The sequence below is a fragment of the Falco biarmicus genome, chromosome 1 (genome assembly GCF_023638135.1).
Source record: "Falco biarmicus isolate bFalBia1 chromosome 1, bFalBia1.pri, whole genome shotgun sequence".
Taxonomy (NCBI): Eukaryota; Metazoa; Chordata; class Aves; order Falconiformes; family Falconidae; genus Falco; species Falco biarmicus.
Window position 1 is genome coordinate 26551321 of NC_079288.1, and position 25001 is coordinate 26576321.

The 25001-nt window shown below is 50.5% G+C and overlaps 1 protein-coding gene and 1 long non-coding RNA gene across 7 annotated transcripts in view; one reads left to right on the forward strand and one right to left on the reverse strand.

The window, feature by feature from the left end:
* The window catches only part of TSPOAP1 (TSPO associated protein 1), a 70584-nt gene that overhangs the window by 42592 nt on the left and 2991 nt on the right, over positions 1 to 25001 (reverse strand). For all 6 annotated transcript variants that reach the window (XR_008819436.1, XM_056324614.1, XM_056324632.1 and 3 more), the window contains exons 2-7: positions 14894 to 15001; positions 13043 to 13171; positions 10696 to 10872; positions 7182 to 7451; positions 1755 to 1862; positions 792 to 875 (exon numbers count right to left, since the gene is read on the reverse strand). Coding sequence is in view for 5 of the 6 variants with exons in the window: in XM_056324614.1 (XP_056180589.1) it covers positions 792 to 875; positions 1755 to 1862; positions 7182 to 7451; positions 10696 to 10872; positions 13043 to 13171; positions 14894 to 15001 (876 nt within the window). In the remaining variant the exon portion in view is untranslated. The remainder of the gene's footprint in view (positions 1 to 791; positions 876 to 1754; positions 1863 to 7181; positions 7452 to 10695; positions 10873 to 13042; positions 13172 to 14893; positions 15002 to 25001) is intronic.
* LOC130142538 (uncharacterized) lies at positions 13762 to 18099 on the forward strand. Its single transcript, XR_008819438.1, has 2 exons — positions 13762 to 14600; positions 16597 to 18099. It is a non-coding gene; the product is annotated as an uncharacterized LOC130142538 (long non-coding RNA).

Below are 25001 nucleotides of genomic sequence, written 5' to 3' on the forward strand. Positions count from 1 at the left end.
CCTCATCCCAGCATTTTACAGATCATCAAATATTTTCTGGCTGTTCCAAGAGCTAATCTCCTCTTCTAAGTCTAAGTCCCAGTACTTCAAGGTGAATTGGTCCCTATTTGCCCTTGAAAAGCTACTAACAATATACAATGACCAACTTATTCCTTAAACATCCCATTCTAACCCAGACCATGAGGCTGAGCTATGCACTATGAACTGCTTATGTCTGAGCTATGCATTAGAACTGACCTGAATGGAGACTGGAGCAAGAAATAAAACATTTATTCAGAAGGTAAGCACTCCTGGGTGAAACTGTACATTGACATAGTCACTAATGTCACCAGTGCTGCTCAGCAAAGTAGAAACAGAAGGGGGAAATCCAGATGCTGTGACATGACTTTCAAAACCCCCATGAAATTAAAGAGGCAAGATCTCATGCAACAAACACGAAGCATAAGAAAATGACCATGGGTTTGTGTCATTACCACCTCAAGATACAGAAATCTTTCAATACTTTTCTAGAGTGCGTGCAAAAATGGCAAGCATCTCCTTAAGCTAGCAAAGGCTACAGAGTTTCATCCAGTGATTTTTGTAGTTACATTCAACCCAAAGCTGGCTGAAAGACTAAATAAACAATTCCAGTCTCAAGGGCTGGAGCCCAAAATCTGTGACACTGTTCAAATTAAGAGAAAGATTGGTGATTCCTTGTTAAGATAAACTGAAGAGAATCCAAGAAAGGCATGCAATAACCTAGCTCCTCTCCTACCATTATGCTCACAACAGTAAGCAAAATGAACACTTACCAGTTCTTTGCATCTTTTATGCTTTTTCCTCACTTCATGCTCAAGGTTTTCACATTTTTTGCGCTTTTTCTTGAGTTCAAATTCCTGCATGAAACAAGCACAAGTAGATCAGCAAGTCCCCATTCTTACAATGCATAAGAAATTCAAGCCCAGCTTCTCAGACTCAAAGCTGTATTAGCTATTTTTATTTTCTTAAGAAAATCTCTTTGTGACAAACAGAAACAATATAGAAACCAAGGGAGTTTTTTTTTTTTAAAAAAAGGTAATGAAAAGCAAAAAACATTTCAAGTGAAACAGCTATTCCTCTCTTCCCCAAGCCTTTCATGCTCTGGAAACAGTTTTCTGTTTCCCATATGTGCAGACTGTTCCTATTTGTATAGAATAGTATGGCAGACAGGAAGCATGGGACAAAAAGACAGAGCTGTGCAAAATATTCAGCTTGAAACACTAGCTGTGCTGTCTTAACTCCTATTCTAATCCAAATGACATCTAACAGAGAGCAGACATCCTCTAGTAATGTACCTTTATCTGCAGTTACTCCCTACCACTCTTGGTTCCTCAGATAGATTAAGAACTGCTAAACTTCACTCTGAACTGTCCTAGTTTGCTGGAATAATTCACAAGGGACATATTCCTCACACGACATCTGTCCCAGTTCAGTCATATCTGTTGCCAGTTTAAATAAGACTAAACGAAACACTGCACAGAATCTACTGGCATGTTTCCCTCTCATTTTCATGTGACATATTCTCCCACAAAACCAATACCTGGAGCCGTCACCCAGCAATGCTGTCCACGCAGACAGCCTGTGTTTTCTCACCAATTCCCCTAAGCTTCCCACTTTTGCAGAGCAGCTGCACCTAAAAAGACTTCAGTCCCCAAAATCCCCACCTGGATTGCACAGGTGAGAAAACCGAGGAAAAGTATAGCACTGCTTCACCCAAAACCAGGTTCATAACTCACCAGCTGTTGTATCTGTTGGCTGCTCTTGTGGTCTCTTACTGCATTTTTGGGAGGGAAATTTTCATGTCCTTCAGAGGCAGGTCCCAGCGGCTGCACACCTGGTTCCACCTGGAAAGCAAACAAGATGCCAGAGAGCTCAGAGACAGCCAAGACTACAGAGCACACCCTGCACACCGAGGGACAAGAGGCTCTCATGGCAGCACGCCTGGGAGAGCAACGCTCCTCATAAAAACCCCTGATCTCCTAACTGTGGCACTGGACATGAAAAAAGGTGAACACCATGCCAGGGATCTCTCAGTCACCAGAGACCTGTGCTGGGAGTCTTCTGGAGCCCAGTGCCAATCACTCCAGCTTGACTAAACCACCCACACGCAACAGTGGGCTCTAGAAAGCTTTCAGATCTGAGTTCCCTCATCTAAGGTTTCAATGAGAGGCATCAGCAACACCTCTCATGGCACTCTCCAAAGCAAGAAAAAAGTGATGGAAGATGGTCAAAAGGGAGAACACAACCCTCATCATGAGCAGAAAGTAGAGATCAGTGAAGATGTCAGAATCTAAAGGCAGGGAAGTGCAGAAAAGACCTATCAAGAAATGGAGCATCCCACCTCAGCCAGTAGCTGAGGAGGACTAAAACAGCAGCAGATGTGCTATGGCTTATGTGCCACCACCAAAGCAGATGAAAGAAGACAGTTCTGTACATGTTTGTACGTAAGTTTCTATCAAAATGCCTTTCAGTTTGGGCTACAGACAAACACACCTTTAATCCTCTGAATTTTCACTCTCAGCTGATACTTGATTTGACACTGTCTGCCTAGAGTAATCCCTGACAGCAGGGCAAGGCCTGAGGTAAACAGAAGAAAGAAGGCTTTGATGTTTTCAACACTGAATTTAAAATTATTTTTGATAAATAGATTTTACGGACAGAACATCTTTATGATCATCAAAGCCAATCTGTACAGTGAGCAAGCAGTAGGATTTTGTGACTCCACCTCAGCCATTAACTTTCAGTTGACCTCTCATCAAAGTGAAATGAGAAATTCCACTTCTGAACACCTACAGTGCTGAGGGACCTACATTACTAAGTCTGAGCTCCCTTTAGAGTCAGTCATTAGGACAGTGTCTAAGCATTATACCTAAAATGTGATTTCTTACACCCATTTTAGGCTTGAAAGCCACAGGTATTAACTACATCTATATCCACAGTTCCACTGCTGAAAGCCAGGAACTCTCAAGCCTTGGCTACCAAGGTTTTCACATTTTCTGCTACAAGAAAAATTCTGAAACCACCTCCCATGTGAACCTTATTCCATACAACCCATGGAGTAAGGTTCACTCTGGAGTCTGGCAGTCTGAGCACCAACCAGCGGCCAGAAATCTTGAGATCTTCCACTCAAGCCACAGTACCTTATCAGCCCCAGCCCTTGGGAGCTTTCATACATGCAGTGAAACCACTATTTAACTGTGAAATATCCAAGCATAAATATTTCTGAGATTTTTGGAGTTTTTTTAAACCACCTGGCACATACTAAGTTTCAAATCTGTATTTCACACCTCCCTCCAAAATTATGCTTCCTTGCAAACTGGAAATGTTGCATTTTAGTCAACCTTAATGAAATTAGGTCCCAAGGAATGATAGTGGATGCCAGTTAAGGTTAGATACTCACTGCACAAATACCATGCACTATGCTTCACAAGTCACATTCTCTTGCAAATAGATAAGCAAGACAAATTTGCTTGTTTGTGATCAGTTCCCAGCAAAAAGCTAAACAAAATGATATTCCTAATAACAGACAACTTACAAAAATTACTACAAAATTATAGATTTGCCCACACGGACCTAATTTCCACCTGAGAACAAAGACGTGTCCCCAGCCTCATGCTCATATACTGTTACTTTTATGCAGAACCCAGACTCATCACTGTATTAACTGATAAACAAGACTGGCACAGATCACAAAGAGAGCTGTGACCTGGAGCTGTGCCACCTCATTTATAGAATAGAATCATAGAATCGTTTAGGTTGGAAAAGACCTTTAAGATCATCAAGTCCAATTGTTCACAGCAGGGACTGGAAGATGCTCAAATGAGCCAGGGGCAAGGAATCTGTTCAACCATACAGTTAAAAACCCCTGTAGAACAGCTGCTTTCCACCCCCAGTGCCATCCACCTGGGGTGCACTGACACTGGCAGAGATCCTGCTGAGAGAGCAGGATGGGGCTGTACAACTGGTCAACACCCCCAGGCTGTACCAGCTAAAGCCGAACATAAAACAGACACAAAGTACCTGCACTCTGGCAAATGACCGTAAGATTTAAAGCACACAACACAATAAATTCAATATGTTATAGACTTTTTAGAATGCTCTGCCCTTGGCATCCAGAACACACTATCACAATCCTGCCCCAAAAGAATCGCTACAGGGTTTTCCACCTAACCATGGCCCATTCCCTCAGCTGTGCCAGGGCAGCTCTGCAGTGTCAGGCAGAGCTGGACCAGAAAACTGATGCAGGTTTCAGAACAAGGGGGGAGGAAGGCCAGGTTTGCCAGGTTATTTTTAACTCAGATCCGTCACGTCCCGCTGCTCAACATAAGTTGCACCAACATAACCAAAGGGGCAGTGAGGACAAGCACTGGCGAACAGGAGGCTGTTGAAGCCAGCCAAGGAATGAACTCCCCGCTAAATTATGATTTGTCATTACAGAGATGTGCATCACCCCAAAACCCTAAATAAAGAAGTAGAGAAACCAGAAGAAGAACAGAGAAATGGCATTTTCCAAGGACATTTAGAGGCAAAGCTTGCTCTTTATACTCTGAGGAAGTTCTTTGAAAGCTGGGGAATACTGCCCTGATGCACTGTGCTGAGGAACAGGACAGAAAAGCGAAGTAATTTCTGTCAATTACAGTAACTGTGGTTACTGCCCCAAGAGCTGACTTCATCCTCGGCATGGCACCTCTGCACCTATATGAATACTGCCTGTTGAGGCTGGGGTGTTCTGCGCTACAGGTCTCAGCTAAAAGACTGCCGACAGCCTTCTTGCTCCCTCTTGACACTACCGCTGTCGGGCTTAGCCTTGTTGCTGTTTGTCACCTGGAAAATCTTTTCACAACGAGGACAGGCTCTCCTGAATCAGTGAGAAAGACCGTAATCAGTTGAAAATAAAGTTATGAAAGGGTTGCTCAAGGAAGACAAGGGCAGAGGGGAGAGAAAAAAAAAAAAGTCTGTGCATCCCTCATCATCACAGAGGAGCTAGGGGTGGGCTGGGATGAGATGGGATGATGGGGTGGGGGGGGGGGGGGGGGGTGTCTGTGTGTGTGTGTCTGTGTGTGGCCAGCAGGCCAGAAATCCTGAATTAGCCTCAAACCAGAGCTGAGGATCTCTCTGAAACTAAACTGCCTATAATAACTGCGGAGGCCACCAAAATGCACAGCAACAAATCACCAGGATTGGACATTAACCCATGGGTTCAAAAAAAACCCTTCGGCATGAACTGAATCTCTCACTTCAGCAGTAACTGAATCAAGACATACAGTGTGTCACTCCCCTGACACTGCCTTAATATGAAATAACTGGAAGATGCCAAATGTCAAGTTTTAAGAGTACTCCAGTGGAGACCTGTGAAAACCTGACAGATGTTCCAGACAAAATTCTAGAAATCACAGCAAACATCAGACACTTAAAAACCCGCTAAATAAACATATCTGGGGGGGGACAGGACACGGGAACGGGACGGACCCCACTCACAGATCTATAAAGAGTTTTCTTAAGGTGTCAGCATTCAAATGGGTGAGGGAGATTCAGTAGGTACAATCTGCTTGGGTGCTCTGAAAACATGCAGCTACAGTGTCCTGAAAGGCTCCTGCAGACACTGAGCCACAACAGGATGAGGGGGGAGGTTTTCTCTCGAGTAAACAGCTAGTAAAAGTGAGAGGACTAAAGCGAGGAGGCAGCAGGAACCCTGCTCTCCAAGTACTGATGTTGCAAAGACACAAATGGTGAAGAGGGCCTCATGACACTGAGAGATTACAGAAGGCCATCAAACAATGTTTTAGTAGAACCCCGTGCCAAGACAAAAAGGCAAAGAGATCTACTGGGAAAAGGAGAGAAAACTTCATTATGCCACCATATAAATTAATGACACAGCATCTCAGCTCCTGCGTGCAGTGCTGCTTCCCCCAACACAAAAATGACAATGTACAAAGGAAGGAGATAAAGATGATTAACGCTGAATAATGGAAAAGCCAGAAACAAACAAAAAAAATGGGTGAAGAAGGGCCTGTCAACTCCCGAGCAACTTGTAAAAGGCGAACAAGGCATAAATATTCAATACATCTTCTACAAGTTCAGAGGGAAGCTGAGCAGCCCATCCCCACGCAGCCTGCAGGCGTTCTGCCGCTAAAACTTCAGGAAGATGCGGGGGAGCCCCCCAGGACAAGCCCGCCCGGCGCCAGCGGACCCGGCCCTGCCTCACGGCACCCACGGGCCGCCACAGTGGGGCCCTGGGGCACGCCGGGCACCCGAGCCCCGGCCTCACGCCCCCACCCGCCTGCCGCCTCCCGCGGGCGACCCCGCGGCCTCCCCCGGCCCCTCACCCCCCGGTCGGCCCTCGGCCCCCGCGGCGGGCCCCGGGCCTCCCACCGCGGCTTCGGCCTCCCGAGCGGAGGTGTGTCGCCCGAGCGCAGAGGAGAAGCCCTGCTGCACTGCCCCGCAGGCAGCGGAGGCCCCGGCGGGCCTGGCCCGGCGGCCCGGCAGCGGCTGAGCCCCTCTGCGGGGGAGGCGCTCCCCGGCGGTGCCCCGGCGGTGCCCCGGCCCCCGGCGGAGGCGGCGCCGCAGCCGCCCCCGGCTCGGCGAGGGGTGCAGCGGGAGGGCCCGGCCTTACCTGGCGCTGCGCGGCCCGCCAGCGGGGAGGCGGCGCCCGGGGGCGGCCCGGATCTGCCGGGCCGTACCACTGCGGCCGCGGAGGGGCGGCCGGGGCCGGGCCGGGCCGAGAGCGCGGGGCCGGGGCCCGGGAGGCGGCCACGCTACGGCCGTGCTGCTCTGCGCGGCCTGGGCCTGAGGCCCTGCCCGGGGCCGGGCTCTGGAGCTGGGGGTCCCGGGCAGCAGGCCTCCCGCCACTGGCGCCCAGCACCCACCCACTGGCACCCAGCACCCGTGCCTCTGCAGACGCTGAAAACGTGTGTTGGCAGCAAGTGGGGGCAAAAAGCGGCGATGCCTGGCTGCTGGGCGGGAAGGCAGGGCTCGGTGTCCCCAGGAGCAGCCCTGCCCCACGGGCCCTGCCAGACCTGGTGTGCCAGGCACTCATTTCAGAAACCAGCACAGCAGCGCAGGTGAACTGCAGCGCTCATGTACTCCAAGAAGTTTCTTAAGAACAGTAATGAACTGAGTAATTGAATAGCAAAACTTGTAGATGGCTGACCCACTTGTCTCACCTCCTTGCATGTCTCCCCTGCTAGTGCTGGCTCTCCCGAGCGGGCCTCATTCGGTAGAGGTGAACCTTTGATGCAGGTATTTAGCGTTGGTGCGGGCGTTCCCAAGCGTGCTGCAGCACTTGGCAAAGCGCCACCCAGACTGATTTTAGGGGAACGTAGACACTCCTTGAAATTCTTCAGTGCGATCTGTCTCTGCAGCCGTAACACCTCTCTCTGGGATTCCCGCAACAGGCGATCAAACTCGATGACGTTCAGGCAGCGAGGGTCATCCTGCAGGAAATGCAAACACAGCATCGTGTCACTGACAAGCTCTAAAAGGTGGAAGAGGTCAGGCTAGTGATTTAACATGCAAATTCCAAAAGCCTTACTGGGGAGACACTGGCAAAAAACCAGGTAATGTGGCACACAAAGGCTTCTGTTTCCAAAGCCTCCAAAGCAGCCACTTTGCATCCCCCATGCAACTACGTTATTCTTCCCGCAGATAAAAACTAGTCTGTAGTGCTTCTGCAGCTACCCCCGGCACATGGCAAAAGGCTTGTCTAAGTGTGCGCTTTCTCAGTGCTTGCCAGCAGAGTGCGTGTCAGGATAATGTAATTTCATTCCTCAGCCAAACGGGAGCCTGAGCTGAGTTTCCTCCCTGATGTGGGTGCTGGCATTCTGTGCAGCCCTAATGGTGGTTAGGGCTTTAAATACTGGAAAGAATGAAGAACATCTGGGATTTGTTCAGTTCTTGCTCAGGATAATGTTTGCTTTTCAAACACTCTTGATTTCTAACCTCTTCAGAGACAGTATATGTGGATAGGTACCTATCTTTAGCACAAGGGGTCACTCCCATCCGCTCTGGACCCCAAACAAGCAGCTTTTGGAGGAAATGAGTGCAATCTTACTCTCACAAAAACGGTGGGAGTATGTCACCAGCTTGTTTAATTCTTCAAAGGTTTTCAGATTTCAGGAAGCTGAAGAAACACGTACCTGCATGTCCGTACATACTTACAAAAGCCAGTTATGAAAACCTGTCTTTACAAATATGCTGCTGGAGGAGACATTGCTCATTCCCCTGGAAAGCTCCTAAGCCAGTGAATTCAACACATAATTAGTATCCAGGACAAATTTAATCTCCTTCCCCGTTCACTAATTATTCACCCTAAAAATAGCATGTGCTTTATAAATACAATTTGTGTAGAAAACCATGGTAACTCTCATGCTACAAGGGGGAAACTGAGGCAGCATTAATGGGAACTGATTATGGATTCAAGAAGTGAGCAGCTGGGCCTCCTCTGTGCCAGACCCATGTTCAGGCTATCAGGACAGTAGTTCTTTAAACAAAATTGGCTGTGGCTCTTCATAAAATCTCCCTTCCCCCACCAAAAAAAGCCAGCTATTCCCAACAGACAGCGTCCAAAGCCTGAGGGGGAACAAGGGAGTAGAAAAAAAGCTCAGTCCTCCACTCACAGTTTCTATTGTACATGTCCCCTGCAGCTGCCTTGCTGTTCCTAGAAATCCCCCTCTTCCAAGAATCCATGCTGCAAGAAATCGCAGCCTGGTTTTAGCTGGAAATGGGGTTTGGTTGGAAGACCATCACTGGAGCATAATTTCAGGAAATAATTTTATCCTATCCTAAGAGCCTTGACTTTGCAAAACAAAGCCAATATTTCTGCAGCCTGGCATGCAGGGTGTCCATTCTGCCACTGGAAAGGAACTGAGTTAGATCTGTTTCGTAGCTACTGAAAAAAATTGTGCTGATTTAAATACCCTAGATTAAAATTGATTTGGTTACAAACTGAGCCTGCACATAATATCTCTGCATATAAACCCCTTCATTGGCATAATGCATTTTGCATGCTGCAGAAAGATTAGGTGAATTTTGAATTTTAACGAGCTGGAAATTAAAATTTAATGAGTAGCTTGCTTGGAAGAGGAATGGGAAGAACAAGATCAGACAGAATGATCTCCTGTCTTGCTCTCTTCTCTGCAGATTCCCTGCTTGTGTATAGATGCCCCCAGTTACTGGTGCCTTGGCAGTTACGAAAACAGACTATCTCATCGTCTGAGCCAGGGTTGTCACCCATGCCCTAGAAAGGCAGCGGCTGAATTCTTCAACTCTGAGGACTGCAGGCATGTGTATTTCCTTGGCCAGTAATGAATCTTGCTTACCCGCTTTTGTCACATTCCTCTACAATTTGTCACTCTCCTGTCCCTGGCAGATCCAGGTTGCCCAACACACTCTGCTGTGAAAATCAGAATGCTTTGGAAAGTGTCAGTTCCCCCTTCTGTGGGGGTTTACGGGGAGATATGAAGGAGACAGGAAGAAATTTCTTCTTGTTGACACCATAGAGCACGGTCAGACCTAGGTAACTTTCTCCTGTGGTTTAATGCCAGAAGGGATCAGTGGGGTACCTCTGTGCAAACAGCAAACATCAGCCAATCGTTCTTGTCCTCACTATATCTACTTTAGGGAAAGACTGAGAATCTACCTTCAAACCTGCAGTTAAAATGAACATATGGGGAGCTCAGGGATGAAAATAAAGCTGCTTTCAGCAAGGAAGTATTTATCACAGAAATACCACGTAAGTAGGACAGGTAGAAATGTAGGTATTCATTCAGCTCAGTTGGGTACAGGAACGCAGGGTTGCACTTGACCACATCTGTATTAGCAAAACGGGGAAACCTGTGCAAGCCCTAATGTTACTGTGCTTCTCATGACAGTTTATTAACTGACCTAAACTGAAAACGTCCAGCTTGTGAACAAAAGACATAACTGATAGAACCCAGAACAGGTTGCTTTAATCACCTTGAGTGGGAAACATTTCACCTAGCTTAAGGGGTCTGTAGAAGCTCACTTTCAGAGTCATTTCAGAGAAGTGCTTTGAGGGACCAACGTGTCTGACCAGTTTTAGACATCTGTCTCAGGATGAGCTGAATTATCCCTTTTACCCCACCATTTATATCAGCAAGCCTTGTGCTGGTGCTGAGGGGAACACAGGTTACCAGCCCAGATGCAGGCATCAGCATTGTAGATGGTTTCATGAACACCCACCCTGTCTAATGATTTGGACCCTTAGTCGCAGTTATACAAGGATGCACCTAGTTATCACCAGTTTTGTGGCGGCTGTGAGCACTTGGGAATGTGCTCAGCTGGTTTACTTTTCAAAAAATGCTTTAAAAGGAGGTCCTGCTTCTACATCTTGCTTGAAGCTCGGCACTGTGAAAAGTCATCCTGTATCTGTGGCTTCTTGGGATTTCCCAGGGGGAGAGTTTTAGTTGCTGCTGAAAATAGCAGCTCTAACCCATGACTGGCGTGTCCCCCAGCAGACTGTTCTGGAGGGGTCTAGACACCATCTCTACCACACACTCACCCAGTGTTCCCAGTCCAACCAGCACATCAAATGCCCCCTACTCTCAGTTTGTGCTTGGGACTAACTGCCCTCACACTGCTTCCTGGGGTCTGGTTCCCATCACTGGTTTTGCACCACTTTTCCCCATCCCCTGAGCGATGTCCCAGAAAGTGTCTCACCTTCCCTGCGAAGAGTTTAGCCTGCAGCTCCCTGCACTCCTGCTGCAGAGCTTCAATCTGCTTGTCTTTCGCCAGGAGAGCACTGGCTTGCTCTGTCAGGTCCTTGGCACGCTGGCGAGCAAATGCTTTTTTGCACAGCTCCAGGCTGGAGCCCTTCAGAGGCACCGGAGCAGTTACCTACACCAGAGAGAGCAGTAAGGGAGAACACCACATGCGTTAGTGCTCGTTAACCACCACCCCATCACCCCAACAGGGAGCACTGTCAAGAAATGCCAGCCTAGCCCCAAACGACAGACAAGCAGACAGAGAGGCAGGACGGACCTATGGAAAAGTGAGAGGAAAGAGGAAGGGCTGGGTGGAGAAGTGGTTTGGAGACGAGGTGGGAAGCAGAAGGTGCTCAGAGGATGAGGCCAATGGGCAGAGTCAGCACAGGGAGCTGTAAGCCATGCAGCAGTGGGGATCGAGGAGAGAAAAACAGGGTGCAGGCGGAAAGACAGGAGAAGGCAGCAGAGAAGAGGAGGGGAGGCTGGCAGGAAATATAAGCATGGGAGCAAGGACGGAGGCGGCCAAACTGGAAAGAGAAATGGAGCTTCCGTGAGTTTCTATGCCACGGGAGAGAGGGCTTCAGCACAGATGGGTGACTGATACAGGCAAACTGAGAGGCAAGAGAGAGCCCAGCAAGGGCCAGCGCAGCCAGTGGAGGACTGGGAGATGTTCAGCAGGAGAAGCAGTTCAGATTCACGTGCTCCCTGCAAGGGAGGGAAGAGCAAGGGTGGGGATGGCAGTATGCTTCAAGGGGAGCAGGGCAGACAGGGACAGGCAGCTGGCTGGGCAGAGGCCCCAGGCAGGAGCTGAGGCTGCCTGGCTGCAGTCTCTCCGGGATGCCTGCTCTCAGCACGCACCCTGCCCCTGAGGCTGGCTCTCCCCCTGGGCACCAGCACAGAAGAGCTGGATGAAAGGGCAGCTCATGGCCCCTGGCTCATCCCAACCCTCAGGGCAGTGAGGCCACATCCAGTCCCTGGGTTTATCAAACCCTGCCTCTCCCTGTCTAGCTATTTTCATCTGCAGAAAGCCTGACAATTGGGGGGGTGGGCTCTCTCTACCTGATCGTGAACATAGCATCCTCTGTGCAAACTCTTTCTCCCCAGGTCTTCCCAAGCATCTCACCCATGTGCAGAAGCCCCGTGCTGAGCCCTGGCTCCAGGGGACCTGCATACCAGGCACTGAAGGCAACTGCTGCCAGATTAACCCCAGGTCCTCAAGGCCCCTTCTGTGGGCAGGCAGCTGCCTGGTCCTGTCTCCAGCCCACCCTCCATGAACCTCAGCCGCCCAAGCACTTTCTGCTGTGGGGAGACCTGGGCCAGAACAGGAGCCCAGCAAGTCAGTTCTCCCAGGGCTCGCACAGGTCTAAAACTGTCACCACCCCAAAGTTTCGCTCGGAGAAAAAAATAAACCAGCATTTGTATAGTTGCTGGAGGGTCTGCATAGCTGTTGGATGTATATAAAATGATTTCTCTTAACACAGTATCTGACAAGTCCATCTGGCAGCAACTGTTGCCCTGCAAGTACCAAAACCCCACGACAGATAGGCAGCATGCCTGGGGACACAGAGGGCAGGCAGTGCCAGGAAAACCCCCTACCTTCTCTTCAGCAAAGCTTTCACTTCCTCCTTTCTATCCTAAAGGGCTTGAATTCCCCATCACAATCCCTGGTTTTCTTCCAATGGAAGAAAGGTTTTGCCTTACTCCGCTGCAATCCACCTTTAGGAAGCTCATGCAAGTGCTTGTGTGCAAGACTCCACATCCTACAGCCATCTGCCACCACCCCTGCACCGGATCAGATACTACAGGGTTTGCTACAAGTTGCTGTTGGGTCGGAGAACGCAAATAACATGCAGCTTGCACAGCAACTCCAGCGAGGTGTGGATGGGGCAGAGCAGAGTCTCTCACCCCTTCCTGTTTTGCTTTACCGCACTCCTTTTCTTATTCAAATACTTCCTGTTTCTTTTTGGTGAAGTCAGATGAATTATTTTCATTACTTGCTCAGGGAAAGCTGAGCTAATTACCTTAAACTAACACCTTATGGTAGGTCAGCATATTTACAGCAAGAAACCAAGCAGGAGGAAACTGCTTAAAGCCAGCTCCCAAGCAGGAGCAAAACAACCTGGTGATGGCCAGGTTTCATGAATCTTGCCCTGCTGCTGATGTGCAAAGCATGTTTGCCATAGGTTTAAGAAAAGGGGAAAGAAAAGGCCTTTCTAGCTCAATACAAGTAGCAAGTGAGAAGTCCCAGTGATGAGGTGCTCTCCAAACTCCGCTTCCCAGCAGCGGCTGGCCCCCACACTCACAACTTTGAGGTTTGCCTCCTGGAGTTTCCGGGCTCTCTCCTCCAGGCGCTTGGCAATCACCGCCAGCTCCGCATTCTTCCTCTTCAGGTGCTTCACCTTCTCCTCCGTCTGGGGGAAGCAGCTCCTGCGCTACATAACAAAAGGAGAGGTTTGAGGTGAAGCCCCTGCTCAGCTCGAAGCGGGGTGCTGGGGCTGTTTGGGGAAGCCAGGGCCCCCAGCCCTGCCTGAACTGCTCTGCGCCCACAGGGCTTTTCCCAGCCACAGCTTGGCCTCTTCTCCTGTAACTATACCAACCATTCAACACTGACTTCTGCTCATTGCCGCTCCAGTCACCAAATCCTGTATTCCTGGTATTTTTGTTAATGTGACCTCTTGGTCCCCGTAAGATGCCCTTCACCCCACCCCAGGCCACCGTGTAGTCCCTTTCCATCCACCCCACTCTCGCTGCAGGCTCTGCCTTTGCCAGCTGGGACTCAACATGTCTCCAACATCAATCTAGACTGGCTGCCCACCCTTTGGGCTTTCCCTTCCAAAGCCTTCCCAGTTTATTTCCCTGGGGTTACAGGAGCAACACATTGCTGCAGATGTGTGCTGCACCACTGCTGCAAGCTTAGCCACTGTCCTTTCTCTCATGACACCAAATCATGAGTTGGGGGGGATGGAAGAAAGTGGCAAAAGACTTTATGATGTTTGCAAAGCAAATTTCCTTTTACTTCCTATTGATCCTATTCACTCTTAATCCCCTTTTATTTGTTATCTGTCCATTTCAATAAGCCGCTGCTTGCCAACGGCTCATTCTCTCAAGGTTGTATGCAGATGTGTTGTGCTGTCTTTTTACATCAGCAAAAATGTCAGGTCGGCTGGTCCTTCCAATTATTCTCCTCCCCACCCCTGTGAGATCTTACCATGGGCGCTTGCTGCTTTCACTGCTTTTCTTCAGCCAGGAGACTGGGGCTGATTTTTGAGAGTAAGATTTCATGAGAGCTTACACGATAGTGCTTTGCTAAAATCCAGATGACTGATAAGGACTAACCCCACAGCGTGCAGGTCATACTGGAATGATGCTTTTAGTGTAAGAAAATTATCTAAATATGCATTTTGATTTTGGTGATATAGATCTGAAATGCTGAGCAATCAAATTTTCAGTGGCGTGGGGTGGCTGCATCCCCACACTGCGAGGCTGTGCAAGGGGCTGCTGCTCTCCAGGGAGGATGCAGGAGGGGAACATTCCCTCTTCCCATTTCCCAAGGGTCCTGGCTGCGCACCGTGGGCCTGGGGCGCCAGGGATGGGGGAGCGGGGCAGAATGGGTGGCCCAGGCTGTGGTAGCCTGGCTTGGCGTTGGGTGCCAGGGTTGCAGCTGAGGAGGTGCTGAGCTCCCACAGGAGCAGGGGGCAGTGCTGCACTGTCACCCAAAGCTGAGGCCGAGTGAATCAGTGTTTCTGCTTTTCCACTTAAAGAGGAAACAAGAGTGACTTCCCTCTCCCTTGCTGTCAGCTCGCTGCTGCCTTGCTCTCCGCCTGCTCTTGCTGCATTGAAGCCTCTGGTGGTTTCCAGCAGGTGAGTAGCACCAAAGATGGCAGAGAGGGCTGGCTGTGCTCCTCATCGTGAGGAAGGGGTCCTGCTTGAGCCAGCAATGGGTGCAGTGTGAAAGCACTCAGTGGACCCAAAGTGCCCAGGCCCCCTTTCCCCTCTGGCCCTGTCCAGCTGATCCCATGTACTGGCACCTCTTGGAGTTGGCAGCAGACAGCAGCTTGCCCTGACTGCGACTCCCTCCCCATGGAGAATCCCGTGCCAGCAGGCAGCCCAGCACCCGGCCCAGGGTGCAGGATGGGGCCATGTGCTTTGCTCACCAGCAAGCTGTTCTCCTCGGCCAGGCTGGAGCAGCGCTGCCGCAGGTCCTCCAGCGCACTCAGGAGCTTCGTGTTCTGGCTCACAAGGAAGCCATAGTCAGCCCCGCTCTGCAAAAGAGCACAGGAGAGGCAAGGCAGGGCTTCACCTGCTGGGGGCAAGGGGAGAGGGACCGCAGCTGCACGCCCGCCCTGGCCCCACAGCGAGCCCAGCCTGGCTGCATGGGGTGGCTGGCAGGGTCGGGGTGCAGGCAGCCATGGGGCAGGGTGGGATGCGGAGGCTGAGTTGAGGAGGAGGAGGAGAGGGGCTGCATGTCCTCTGGGGGACAAGTGGCCTTCAGGGCCAGGCTATATCACCTGTGGGTGACAGCTACCATCTCCATATCTTTAAAGATGCTTTCAACTTGCACCTGGGGAAAAAGCCCAGACCCTCATGTCACCCTCAGCCGCTTGCGTTTTGCCATGGTACCATTTAAACTAGCTCTAGTTAAACCCTAGCAGAGCCAGCAAGAGCCAGGCAGGCAGAGCACGAACTGTGACACCCCAGACACGTGCACTGCTCCCCATGGCTCAGGGACCTGTCAGCCTCCAGTACAGCATGGCTTTCAGAGGTGACAAGAGCTCCTTGCCCGCTTCCCCACACCAGCTCCCCCAGTCTGACCCACAAGACTGCCCAGGAGCCAGGCCCTGGGCTCTGCCCTCTCTGTGTCAGCCTCGGCTCCGGAAGACGGCGACACGCTGGATTTCTTTGCAAAACACCACCTTCATTTTGTCACATCAAAAGCAGCAGCAGCTCTGCCGGGAGCTGTATATATAGCTTTGTGGTTACTGCTTCCTGCTCAGAGCAGCTCGCCGCAAGCTTGCTGCCGAAGCAGGCTCCCAGAAAGTATTTTTGTGCATTAGCAAAGCTCGTAGCCGAGCTATTGCTTCACAGCTGCCATATGGCAGCAGCAAGCCACCCATCTCGGGAAGACCTAGCCAGATGTTTCCCAGCAGCCAGGCAGGTCTTGCAGGACCTGCTCCCAGTACCTGACAAGTCTTTGCTGGTGCTGTTTAACAGCCATGGCCTTCCCAGTGCACAGCTCTGCTTCTGCAGTCTGCAAGCCAAGGCTATGAGGGAAACGTCCCTTGGCTACCGAAGAAATGCTGCGAAAGGGTTTTTGGTAGCAAAAAGTCAGACAGGCAGCTCAGGGCGCTCGCATGCTGCTCAGCTCCAGGAGGTCTGAGGCTCGCTAAAACTCACTGCACAAAACTATATTCTGGCTTCTCATCACACCCATTGGACAAATACGGCAGGAGACCAGTGCCACAAAGTCCACCCCACTGAACCCCCTGGCGCAGCTGCCATGCCCGTGCCATGGCTCTCCCAACCTCTCACACCTGTACGGAGATGCCTTGGCAAAGCAGGAAGGGAAAACACAACTGAAGGAGCTAAAAAAAACCTCTCAGAAGATAACACCCACCCCTGCCCCCCAGCCTCACACGGTCCCCCCAAGTCCCACGAGCTCTCTAGGACACCAGGAGAGGATATTAGGTGCCACGAGTTGACAGGCCTTTGGGCAGAGTGGTTTGTAGGTGTCCACCCTGCAGAGATCCCAGGGTTTGAGAGAGCTGGAGTGAAATGCCTCACAGAAAGAGATTGTACCACTTTCCACCGGCGGGAAAGCAAAAATGTATTTTCTTCTATCTTTTTTATTTCTCCCTAGGCACAAAGGTGCAGTTACTACCACAGATCCCTGGGGACATTGTGCCACAGCACCCCAGGCACCTGGGTGCTGTCTCCCACTCTCCAGTGACTCAGGGCTGCTCCCAAGGGTGGTCAGGGCAGGCCCAGGAACCAAGGAGCTCCCCAGACCCAGCAGCCTGGGGGAGCCAAGGGGTTCCCCTGGGAGCCATGCACCCTGCCTGCTGCAGTGCTCTGGGCCCAGAGACCCAGCGCCAGATCCTGTAGCACTGGTCCCATCCCTGCAGCTTTACAGAGACGGTGAGATGTCCCAGAGAATATTTTCCCTGTTGACAGCTCCAGAAACAGCAAAGCACTTCCTTGGGCTGGGCACCCATGCAGGGGACACTGCAGGTGCTGATGAGGGGACAGAGCAGCATGGGTGCACAGGGCAGCGGGGGGAGCGGGGGGGCTACCAGCATCCCCCATGCTATGGGCTGGTTCACTGCCACCATCCCCAGAGCCAAGCAGGCAGCCCCTGGGACAAACTCAAAATGCATTATTTCCATCTCCTTGCCGCTGCCAAGAGGCCTCAAGTTTCTTTTCTGTGGTCGCTTGCACAGAGACAGGATGGGCAAACTCAGCCAGCAGCCTCTGTGCTTGGGACAGGAGCTGGGCAGCTTTTGTGGAGGAGCTGATGGGCTCCTGCCTCTCCCCACCAGGCAGCCAGGACTTTGACATTGTCAGTACCGGGTTTCTTCAGGGGACACTTGGCACTTCCAGCAGGGCAGCGGGGATCTTTTGGGGACCTACATTCAAATTTCTGCATTTGAAACCCCTTTTCTGTAGCTGTAAAACAACATCTTCATCAGGGCAGGATGCAAATACTCACAAGCACTCTTCCCCATGCTACCAGGCTGTCCCCAGTTCAGCCACCACTCCAGAGCCCATGACGTGGCAAAGGCTGGGATGTCCTTTCCAGTTCCCTGGGTGTTGCAGGACCCTGGGGCAAGGTGCCATGGAGCAGAAGAATGTGGCTGTGTGCCCCAGGCTGGGGCCAGGCATGCAGCCAAGCCTCTCCCCTGCCAACACGTCCTACTGCGGCCGCAGCTCCTTGGGGCTTTGCCCAGAGAGGCACAAGGGGCATCTGCAGCAAGACATGGAGGCAGGAGATCTTTTTGCTGTGCCAGGATGTCTGTCCCGCGCAGGGACCTCACTGTCCAGGAAAGCTTTGCCAAACCTCCCCTCCAGTGCTGAGCCAGCGCTGGCTGCATCAGCTGAACCCTCCTCCAAGACCTCGTAGAGCCTGGAACTGAAGGACTGTCTAGACGTCATCCCACGCTCATTAAACATTCATTTCCTATAATGAAATAGCTTTTAATTTATTAACCGCTCCACTGTTCCTTAAGGTTCCCGCGCTCAGTGCAGCCTCACTGCAGGACACGCTTGTGGCCCCCACAGACAATGCTTTCCAAAGGGAGCTGGAGGAGATTGTTAGGGAGAAGAGGCACAAAGCACACAGCCCCCACCCCCACAGCAACTCATCTTAATAAAGACAACGCAGAAGTGCTGTCAGGAGTTGAAATCCAAAAGCATCCTTCAGTCAGGGAGATGGAGTCGGCAGGAGCCAAGGCAGAGCTGACACCACAGGGCAGCAGGGAAGGTCTCCGGGCAGTCACATCCCCCAGATCAGGAGCATTCTCAGTCACTAAAAAATTAAGCCAAGTGACATGTTCTTTGGCTGGGGGGGAAATTTTCTAAAACCAGAGCAAGGCAGGAGAAAAGCAGCAGGGATGCTGAGGGAGGAGAGCAGATCGCGGCTCCTGTGTGCAGCAGGCACACAGCTTTGAAGCCTCCCATGACAGGGACATCGTCATCATCTGTCGCCTGCTTTGGCAGGTAGAGCCCAAAATACAGATTCTTCGAGCATTGAGAACAAACAACGAAAGAAAAGCCTCAGCAGGGCAGCTGCAAGATAGCTGCTGCTTTTTCACCTGAAAACTTCAAAAAGCAATGGAGAGCTGCAGCAGCTTTTGCAGGGAGAGGTGTCCAGCCAGGGTACTAAATGGGTCATGCAGCCAAAATCCCCCTGGAGCACTCATCACAGTCTTTAAAGTCCTGCAGAAAACTTGCAGGAAGCCATTTGGGGGACAGTAAATCAAACCGTGGCGAGGACGACAGACGCTGCCGGCAGCAGCTGCTCTGCAATGCGGCTTGGGCTGCCGGTGCCTCATGGCACAGCCTGGCATGGGCCAGCGGAGAGGGCTTCCCCCACACCAGCCCTGGGGAATGTGCCAGGGTCTGAGCCCAGCCTTGTTTGAAAATCCCTGCAGAGCACCAGACGGGGAGAAGGAATTTACCAGGTGGCCCTGTGAGCAGGAGGTCTCAGGTGGCCTTTGGAAACAGGCAGTCTCATGACTGATTTTGAAACATACACAATTTCAAGATGTATAAAACATACAATGTCAGGCTGTCCCTGCACTGCCTTCCTCGCCTGCAGCAGATACGGGTCCGGTTGCTGGGTTTGGAGCACCCTCCCTTGCAGACATATTTCCTCGGTGAAATGACACCAGCTCCTGTGCTGTCTTGGATATATTAAATCCACCACTTCTTCATTGGAAATCATTGTCACCAAGCCTCCATCATGTCAAAGCCCTTTAGCTGTTCGTTCCAGCTGACTTTGGTAATTAGTTTCCTTAAATTCTCCGTCCTCACCACTTAGAAATGAAACCTGTCACTGTAAATCCGCTTTCTCCTCTTCCATTCAGTTTCAAGGGAATCGGCTCCCTCACAGAACAAAGTTATTTCCCATAGGCTGCTCTTCTGCAGTGCCCTCCATGCGTGTCAAAAGCAGGACAAAAATAGCCTCACCTCCTGCTCGGTCAGTGAGCGAGAGCAAAGCCCACCCCCGCCGCTGCTGGCACAGCGAGCAGCCTCACGCTGGGCGAGCATCATCCCAGTGGGGGGACGGGGGATATTGGTCTTAAAGATAGGGGACGAGTAAGAGACATGCCTGGGATGTGGTCTTGGTCATTCTGCCAATCCTTTGACAGGCAGTCTGTGTCCCGCAGCACTTGTTCTGCTTCCTTCATTTTGCACCAGGTTCCTGGTTTCAGACACAAACATCTCTGTTCTTCCGTTGGCTTCATGGCACTTCCCCACCAACCCCTCACCCCGTGCATTGCCAACTCCCGTTTCCATGATTCAGCATTCTCTCCCACTGCCCATCCCTCTTCCAGCCTACTACTTGCCCTTATTTATACGATTTCCTCATTTATCTGATTTTTATTAGTCCATGTAACAAATTCACGGAAGAAAAAATCCATCTGAGGCTATTAACTTCAAAGATACTGCCTCCAGCATGGAGCGTGCTGGAGCCACAAATTGCAAGATACTAAGAGAATATTCAGGGGAGCATTCACTGTATATTTGCTCTTTCTCACACTTTCCCCGGGCATTCTCTCCTGCACACCCTCTGACCACTGCCAGCTCTTCATGTGTTCCTCACAGTGTGTTTAAAATGAGATACACAGCTAAAATTGGAGTCTCACAAATCCAGATCCTCTCTATCTTTAAACCATTTCATGAAAGCACCATCATCAATCCCAGGAAAACAAGCCCAGCTATTCCAGGAGAAGAAAAATCAGCTCAGTAGCCCTGATCACCCTGGCTTGGCTGTCCTTTGATGAGCTCAGCTTCTCCAGCCTCCCCAGGCAGGGAGAAATTAATGTACCTGCAAAACTGAGACAAGGAGGAATGTGAGTGGAAAATAAACTCTCAAGGCAGAGGCAGAGCATCAGCTCTCCAAACCCAGGCTGCAGCCAAGTCCAGCGTTCAGTGCAGCACAACTTCTCCCCTTTAACAGCAAATCCAAAATACAAGAGGTTTTGCAAGCAGACAAGAGAAAATGACACCAAAATACCAACACGGCTGCTGGAAAGGCAGCTCAGAACTGCTCCTGATGTACCGTGCACATGTTTCTTCACCTTTCACAATCAGAGATAAAACAGGGCAGTCAGTCGGGAGGGACAGAGGGTTTGGAGAAGGCCTTTCCTTCTCCCTAGGGCCAGCCTGTCCCTGCACCGCAGAGCCCAGCACAGAGACCCACAGCAAGCGGTCCCGCCAGGTGAGGCCCCAGTGGGGACTCTCGCCGGGGAAGGGCCCTCCTCAGGGTGCAGGTGCTCCTCTGGCTGAACAGCTACTGGTATCATCAGTCCTTGATTTGCTCCTCACCCAGCTCTCCAGTGTGGTATGGAGACCTGTATCCCACACTCATTCCAGCTGGCCGCTACCTGCCAACAGCAGGAGCACGACAAGGTATGTGTGGCCCCAGACAGGCTTTCCCCAGCTGTGACCTAACTTCTCTCCACGTTAAACACAAACCACTCTGCAAACCCAGGATGTGTGCAGCCAGAAACAGCAGCTGATGATCGCTGGGATATGATCCATCTTGGCTACCAGATCACCTGCTGCACAGGGTTGTGCAAAGCATGCTCCTCAATGACAACATCACCATCACCTCCCTGCCCTTGGGTCATTCTGTGACCCCTGGGCACCCTTGTATCCCTTGTAGGCTCTTTCCCACCTACACACCTTGTGAGAAAGGTACCTGCCTTTCAAAGGACGAAAATCACATACAAAGCCTGCTCTTCCAAGTACTGTTTAACACTGATGTACAAGCTTCTCCCTTGTCTCTTACCAGCTTTCAGAAAGATTTGGCCTAGCCCCACTCTGGTAAAACAGGACCATGCTCCATCCTCACCACAGTCAGGGGACACTAACGGCATCTCCGTTTCATTGCACAGCTTGGAAATGTGTGAAAGCCAGGCTATAGACATAAAACCTAGTCTGGTTGTAAAACTCAGGTGCCTGATCAGGAGCCAAGACAGCCAAGCTACCTTTTTTCCCCATTGCAGATTTTTCTGGGTGCTGCTGAGCAAGTCACTGAACCTGCAGAGAAACAGGCTCAAGAAAAAGCATTTCTACTAGAAAAAAAGCAAAACATAGAAGAAGTGGGAAGTAAATGTGTTAACATCTTCAGTGCAAACACAGAAAGACTTTGCAACCTCTGCTTTTTGTGTTGCAAATCATTTGAGCTTTGGTTTTTGGTTTCCTATAGAAATTTTGGAGGCTTTTTGTGACCTAGGTCTGAGCAAAAGTCAGCCTGCAGCTCCCAGCACTGCAGGCTTAGGCCCAGATAACCCCAAGGTCTTTGTGGAGCATCTGGACTCTTTTTGGATGCCACATATCAGCTAATTTTATTTTGTAAGCATGAAAAAAAACCAACCACCACCCCAACCCTGGAGAATGATAAAATTTAGCTCTTTCCAGGTTTGGTATTTTGACAGCTGGAGCAGGGACAATTGTTCTCCAATACCTCTTTTCTTGTGACAGAAACTCTAATGCAAAGAAACGCTCCCTAGAAAGGCGTGAGACTTTGGTACTTGACAAATGCACTTGGGAACAAAGCGCCTGTCCCCAGTGCATGGCCCTGGGCTGTGTCAGGACTTCACCCTGGAAAGCCACTGAGCTGTGGTTCAGCAGATACCCTGCCCACACCCACTGTGCTCTAACAGTGCCATAACTCAAACATTTAATACAGGTCTCCTTCTCACCTCAGTGCCTCGTCAATGGTATCCATAAGACTTTTTGGTAGGGTGTGTAGCAATAGGACACAAGGGAAATGGTTTTAAACTAAAAGAGGGGAGATTTAGATCATATGTTAGGAAGGAATTCTGTACTGCAAGGGTGGTGACATGGGCACAGGCTGCCCAGAGCATCTGTGGGTGCCCTATCCCTGGCAGGGGTCAGGGCCAGGTGGGACGGGGCTTTGGGCAACCTGCTCTGGTGGAAGGTGGCCCTGCCCATGGTGCAGGGGTTGGACTGGATGATCTTTGAGGTCCCTTCCAACCCAAATCATTCTATGACTACCTACTGTGTTTATCTCTGAAGAGGCAGATGTGCCACCTTGGAAGATACATAAGGTAGCTAGAGCAGCAGGTGTATGCACAGCTCAGCTTTTGCCTTGATATGTGCTCCCCATTTCTCCCCTACCTGTTGTTGTTTTCCAAATTACTTGCGGTTTCCCAGTGGCCCAAAGCACCTTTTCTGCTTGGGTCAGATTGGCTTAAAGCCTGTTCTAGTTTCCCAGGCGCTGGCACGTTGGAAACGGCATTCCTTGCCCCTGTCACTGAAGCAAGATCTCATCTGGGGCAATCACAGGATTTTGTCCTGAGCTGAGAAGCCCCACTTCTCCAATGGCTTTGACAAGTAGCTAAGAGATGGAGGGAAACATCCCCTCACACCACTCACAAGAGCAGAGCTGGTGTTCAGCGATCAATATGAAAATGTGAATGACAAAACCAGCAGAAGCCTTAAAAACTGATGCCCCAAAGGGTGTTTTCTCAGAACTGCTAAGCAGACGGCTGGGATGCAGAAAGCCGACACTCACAGCAGGGGGAGGGCAACAAGGCTGCCAGCATTGCACATGCCATTTCTCTTCACATTATTCCAGCAGGAAGGAAGACTACAGCCATAGGACTCCCAAACCAAGGAAGCAAAGACATTGGTGAGTCCCCTCACCAAAAATTTACAGAAGGTGAAATTAAGAAGATGATGAGGCAAAAGATGACAGTACAGTAATGGCCAACACCAACATGGTGTGACAGCCCTGTCCCAAAACCAGTCTGTCATCACCAGTCCACAGGAGCCAAGGATACAATGAGGCGGCAATGGTTGTTGTCCCTCATCCTCCATGTCCCACACAAGTGAGCTGGCCGAGACATTTGGACATGCCTTTGTACAGAGAGTATGAGCTTACTTAGAAATATAGTTAACATGAAAATTACCTTCCCCTTCCTACAGCCTCACTTTGCCTTTTCTTTCATTCGTTCCTACAAATAAAGTTGCACTGGCTCTTCATGGCAGGCAGCTATCTGAGGTTGGCCGTACATTCGTAGCACTTGCAGAAAACAGCACTAAGTCATTTCCACGAGGCTAAGCATTGCCAAGACAAGAAAAATTAATTTACTCAGATTTTGAGAAAAATGGAGCAAGATCTTTTATCTATTTGGGATTGCAGGAAATGGTGTCTGTAACAGAAAGAACTGGCTTCGCTGCCCAGGAAGACCTTCTCGCCCTACTACCATCTTTTATTCTGCTGACCTATCCTTTCTAGTCAAGGATGCAGCTCTATGCACCCTCAGACATTAAACGAATAGTTTTCCATCTTGGCCAATGAAAAATCTGAAGCTCTTGAAAGGCCATTAATTCCTGCAAAAGGCACTGAGCTTATTGCTAAATGCAGCTTGGTCTGAACACTTGACATGGAGGATCTTTACCAGCATTTTCTAATTCTCAGTGTTTCTATGCTTTGTTATTAAGCCCCACTGGAAACAGTGGTTCTTTTGTGGGTATTTAAATTCCTGCTGACTGGGGGGCTCCTTGGTTTAAACACTTTCAGTTGGGTTTTTTGATTTATTGAATATCCTCAGCTCCGTATGACCTCCAGGGAAGCTGAGGCTTGGCTTTTAAGAAGTTCAGGTCCAAAGCAACCTCTTGAGATTGAGTAGTCATCGTGATGGCCAACCCTGAGCACCCTAGCTGTGCTCCTTGCTTGTGCCATTCATGGGATGCCAGAACAGGGATGTGGTGAGCCACTGAGCTCATCCCTTCTTTAAGTGCAGCTGAGGAGGTTGCAGGAAGCGAGCGAATGACCTTGCTCCTCTCCCTTCTTTCAATTCAGGGCACAAGAAGAGAGCCTTCGCTTCAGCAACCTGCCCCCAAACCATCCTGAGTTTCCAGGGCCAAAGCAGATCCCACTGGAACAGCAACCCATAAGAGATGCAGGCAGCTGAGCTCTTGTGGGAAGCGCTCTCAAATCCATCTGACAGCATTGGGGGAACTGTCCAATTACCAGCCAGACTGTGTCTGTGCCACTTTAACCCCATTCTTCGTACACAGACAACATTTTCCTCATTCTCTGATACTCATTATTCTGATCGGGATCCTACACCTGCAGTGCCTGGAGATTCTCAGCAGGAAAGAATTTTTTTTACCTGCTGTGTCCCCACAGAAATTTTGGAAAGCAAGACTGGAGCAATTTCAAAGGCTTAGGACCAAGAATTCCTTTGTGATAGCAAGCCCCCAGGCAGCATTATTCACTGGCAAGATGGTGGGACCCACTACTCTGCAGTGGAGCTAGGAGACCCTGCAGTGCATAGCAGGATGCAGAAGCACACAGCAAACGGCTGGGAAGACATGGGCACAAGTCACAACGAGGGAAATTCCCGCCAGACCTATGGAGAACATTCCTGTCCACGAGAGCGCTGCAGCTTCAGGACAGGGTTAGAGAAGTGGTGGGGTCCCAATCAGAATTAGGCCCTGAGCAACCTCTTCCAGCTCTGGAGCCAGCCCTGCTCCGGGCAGGGGCTGGATGGGAGGCTCCAG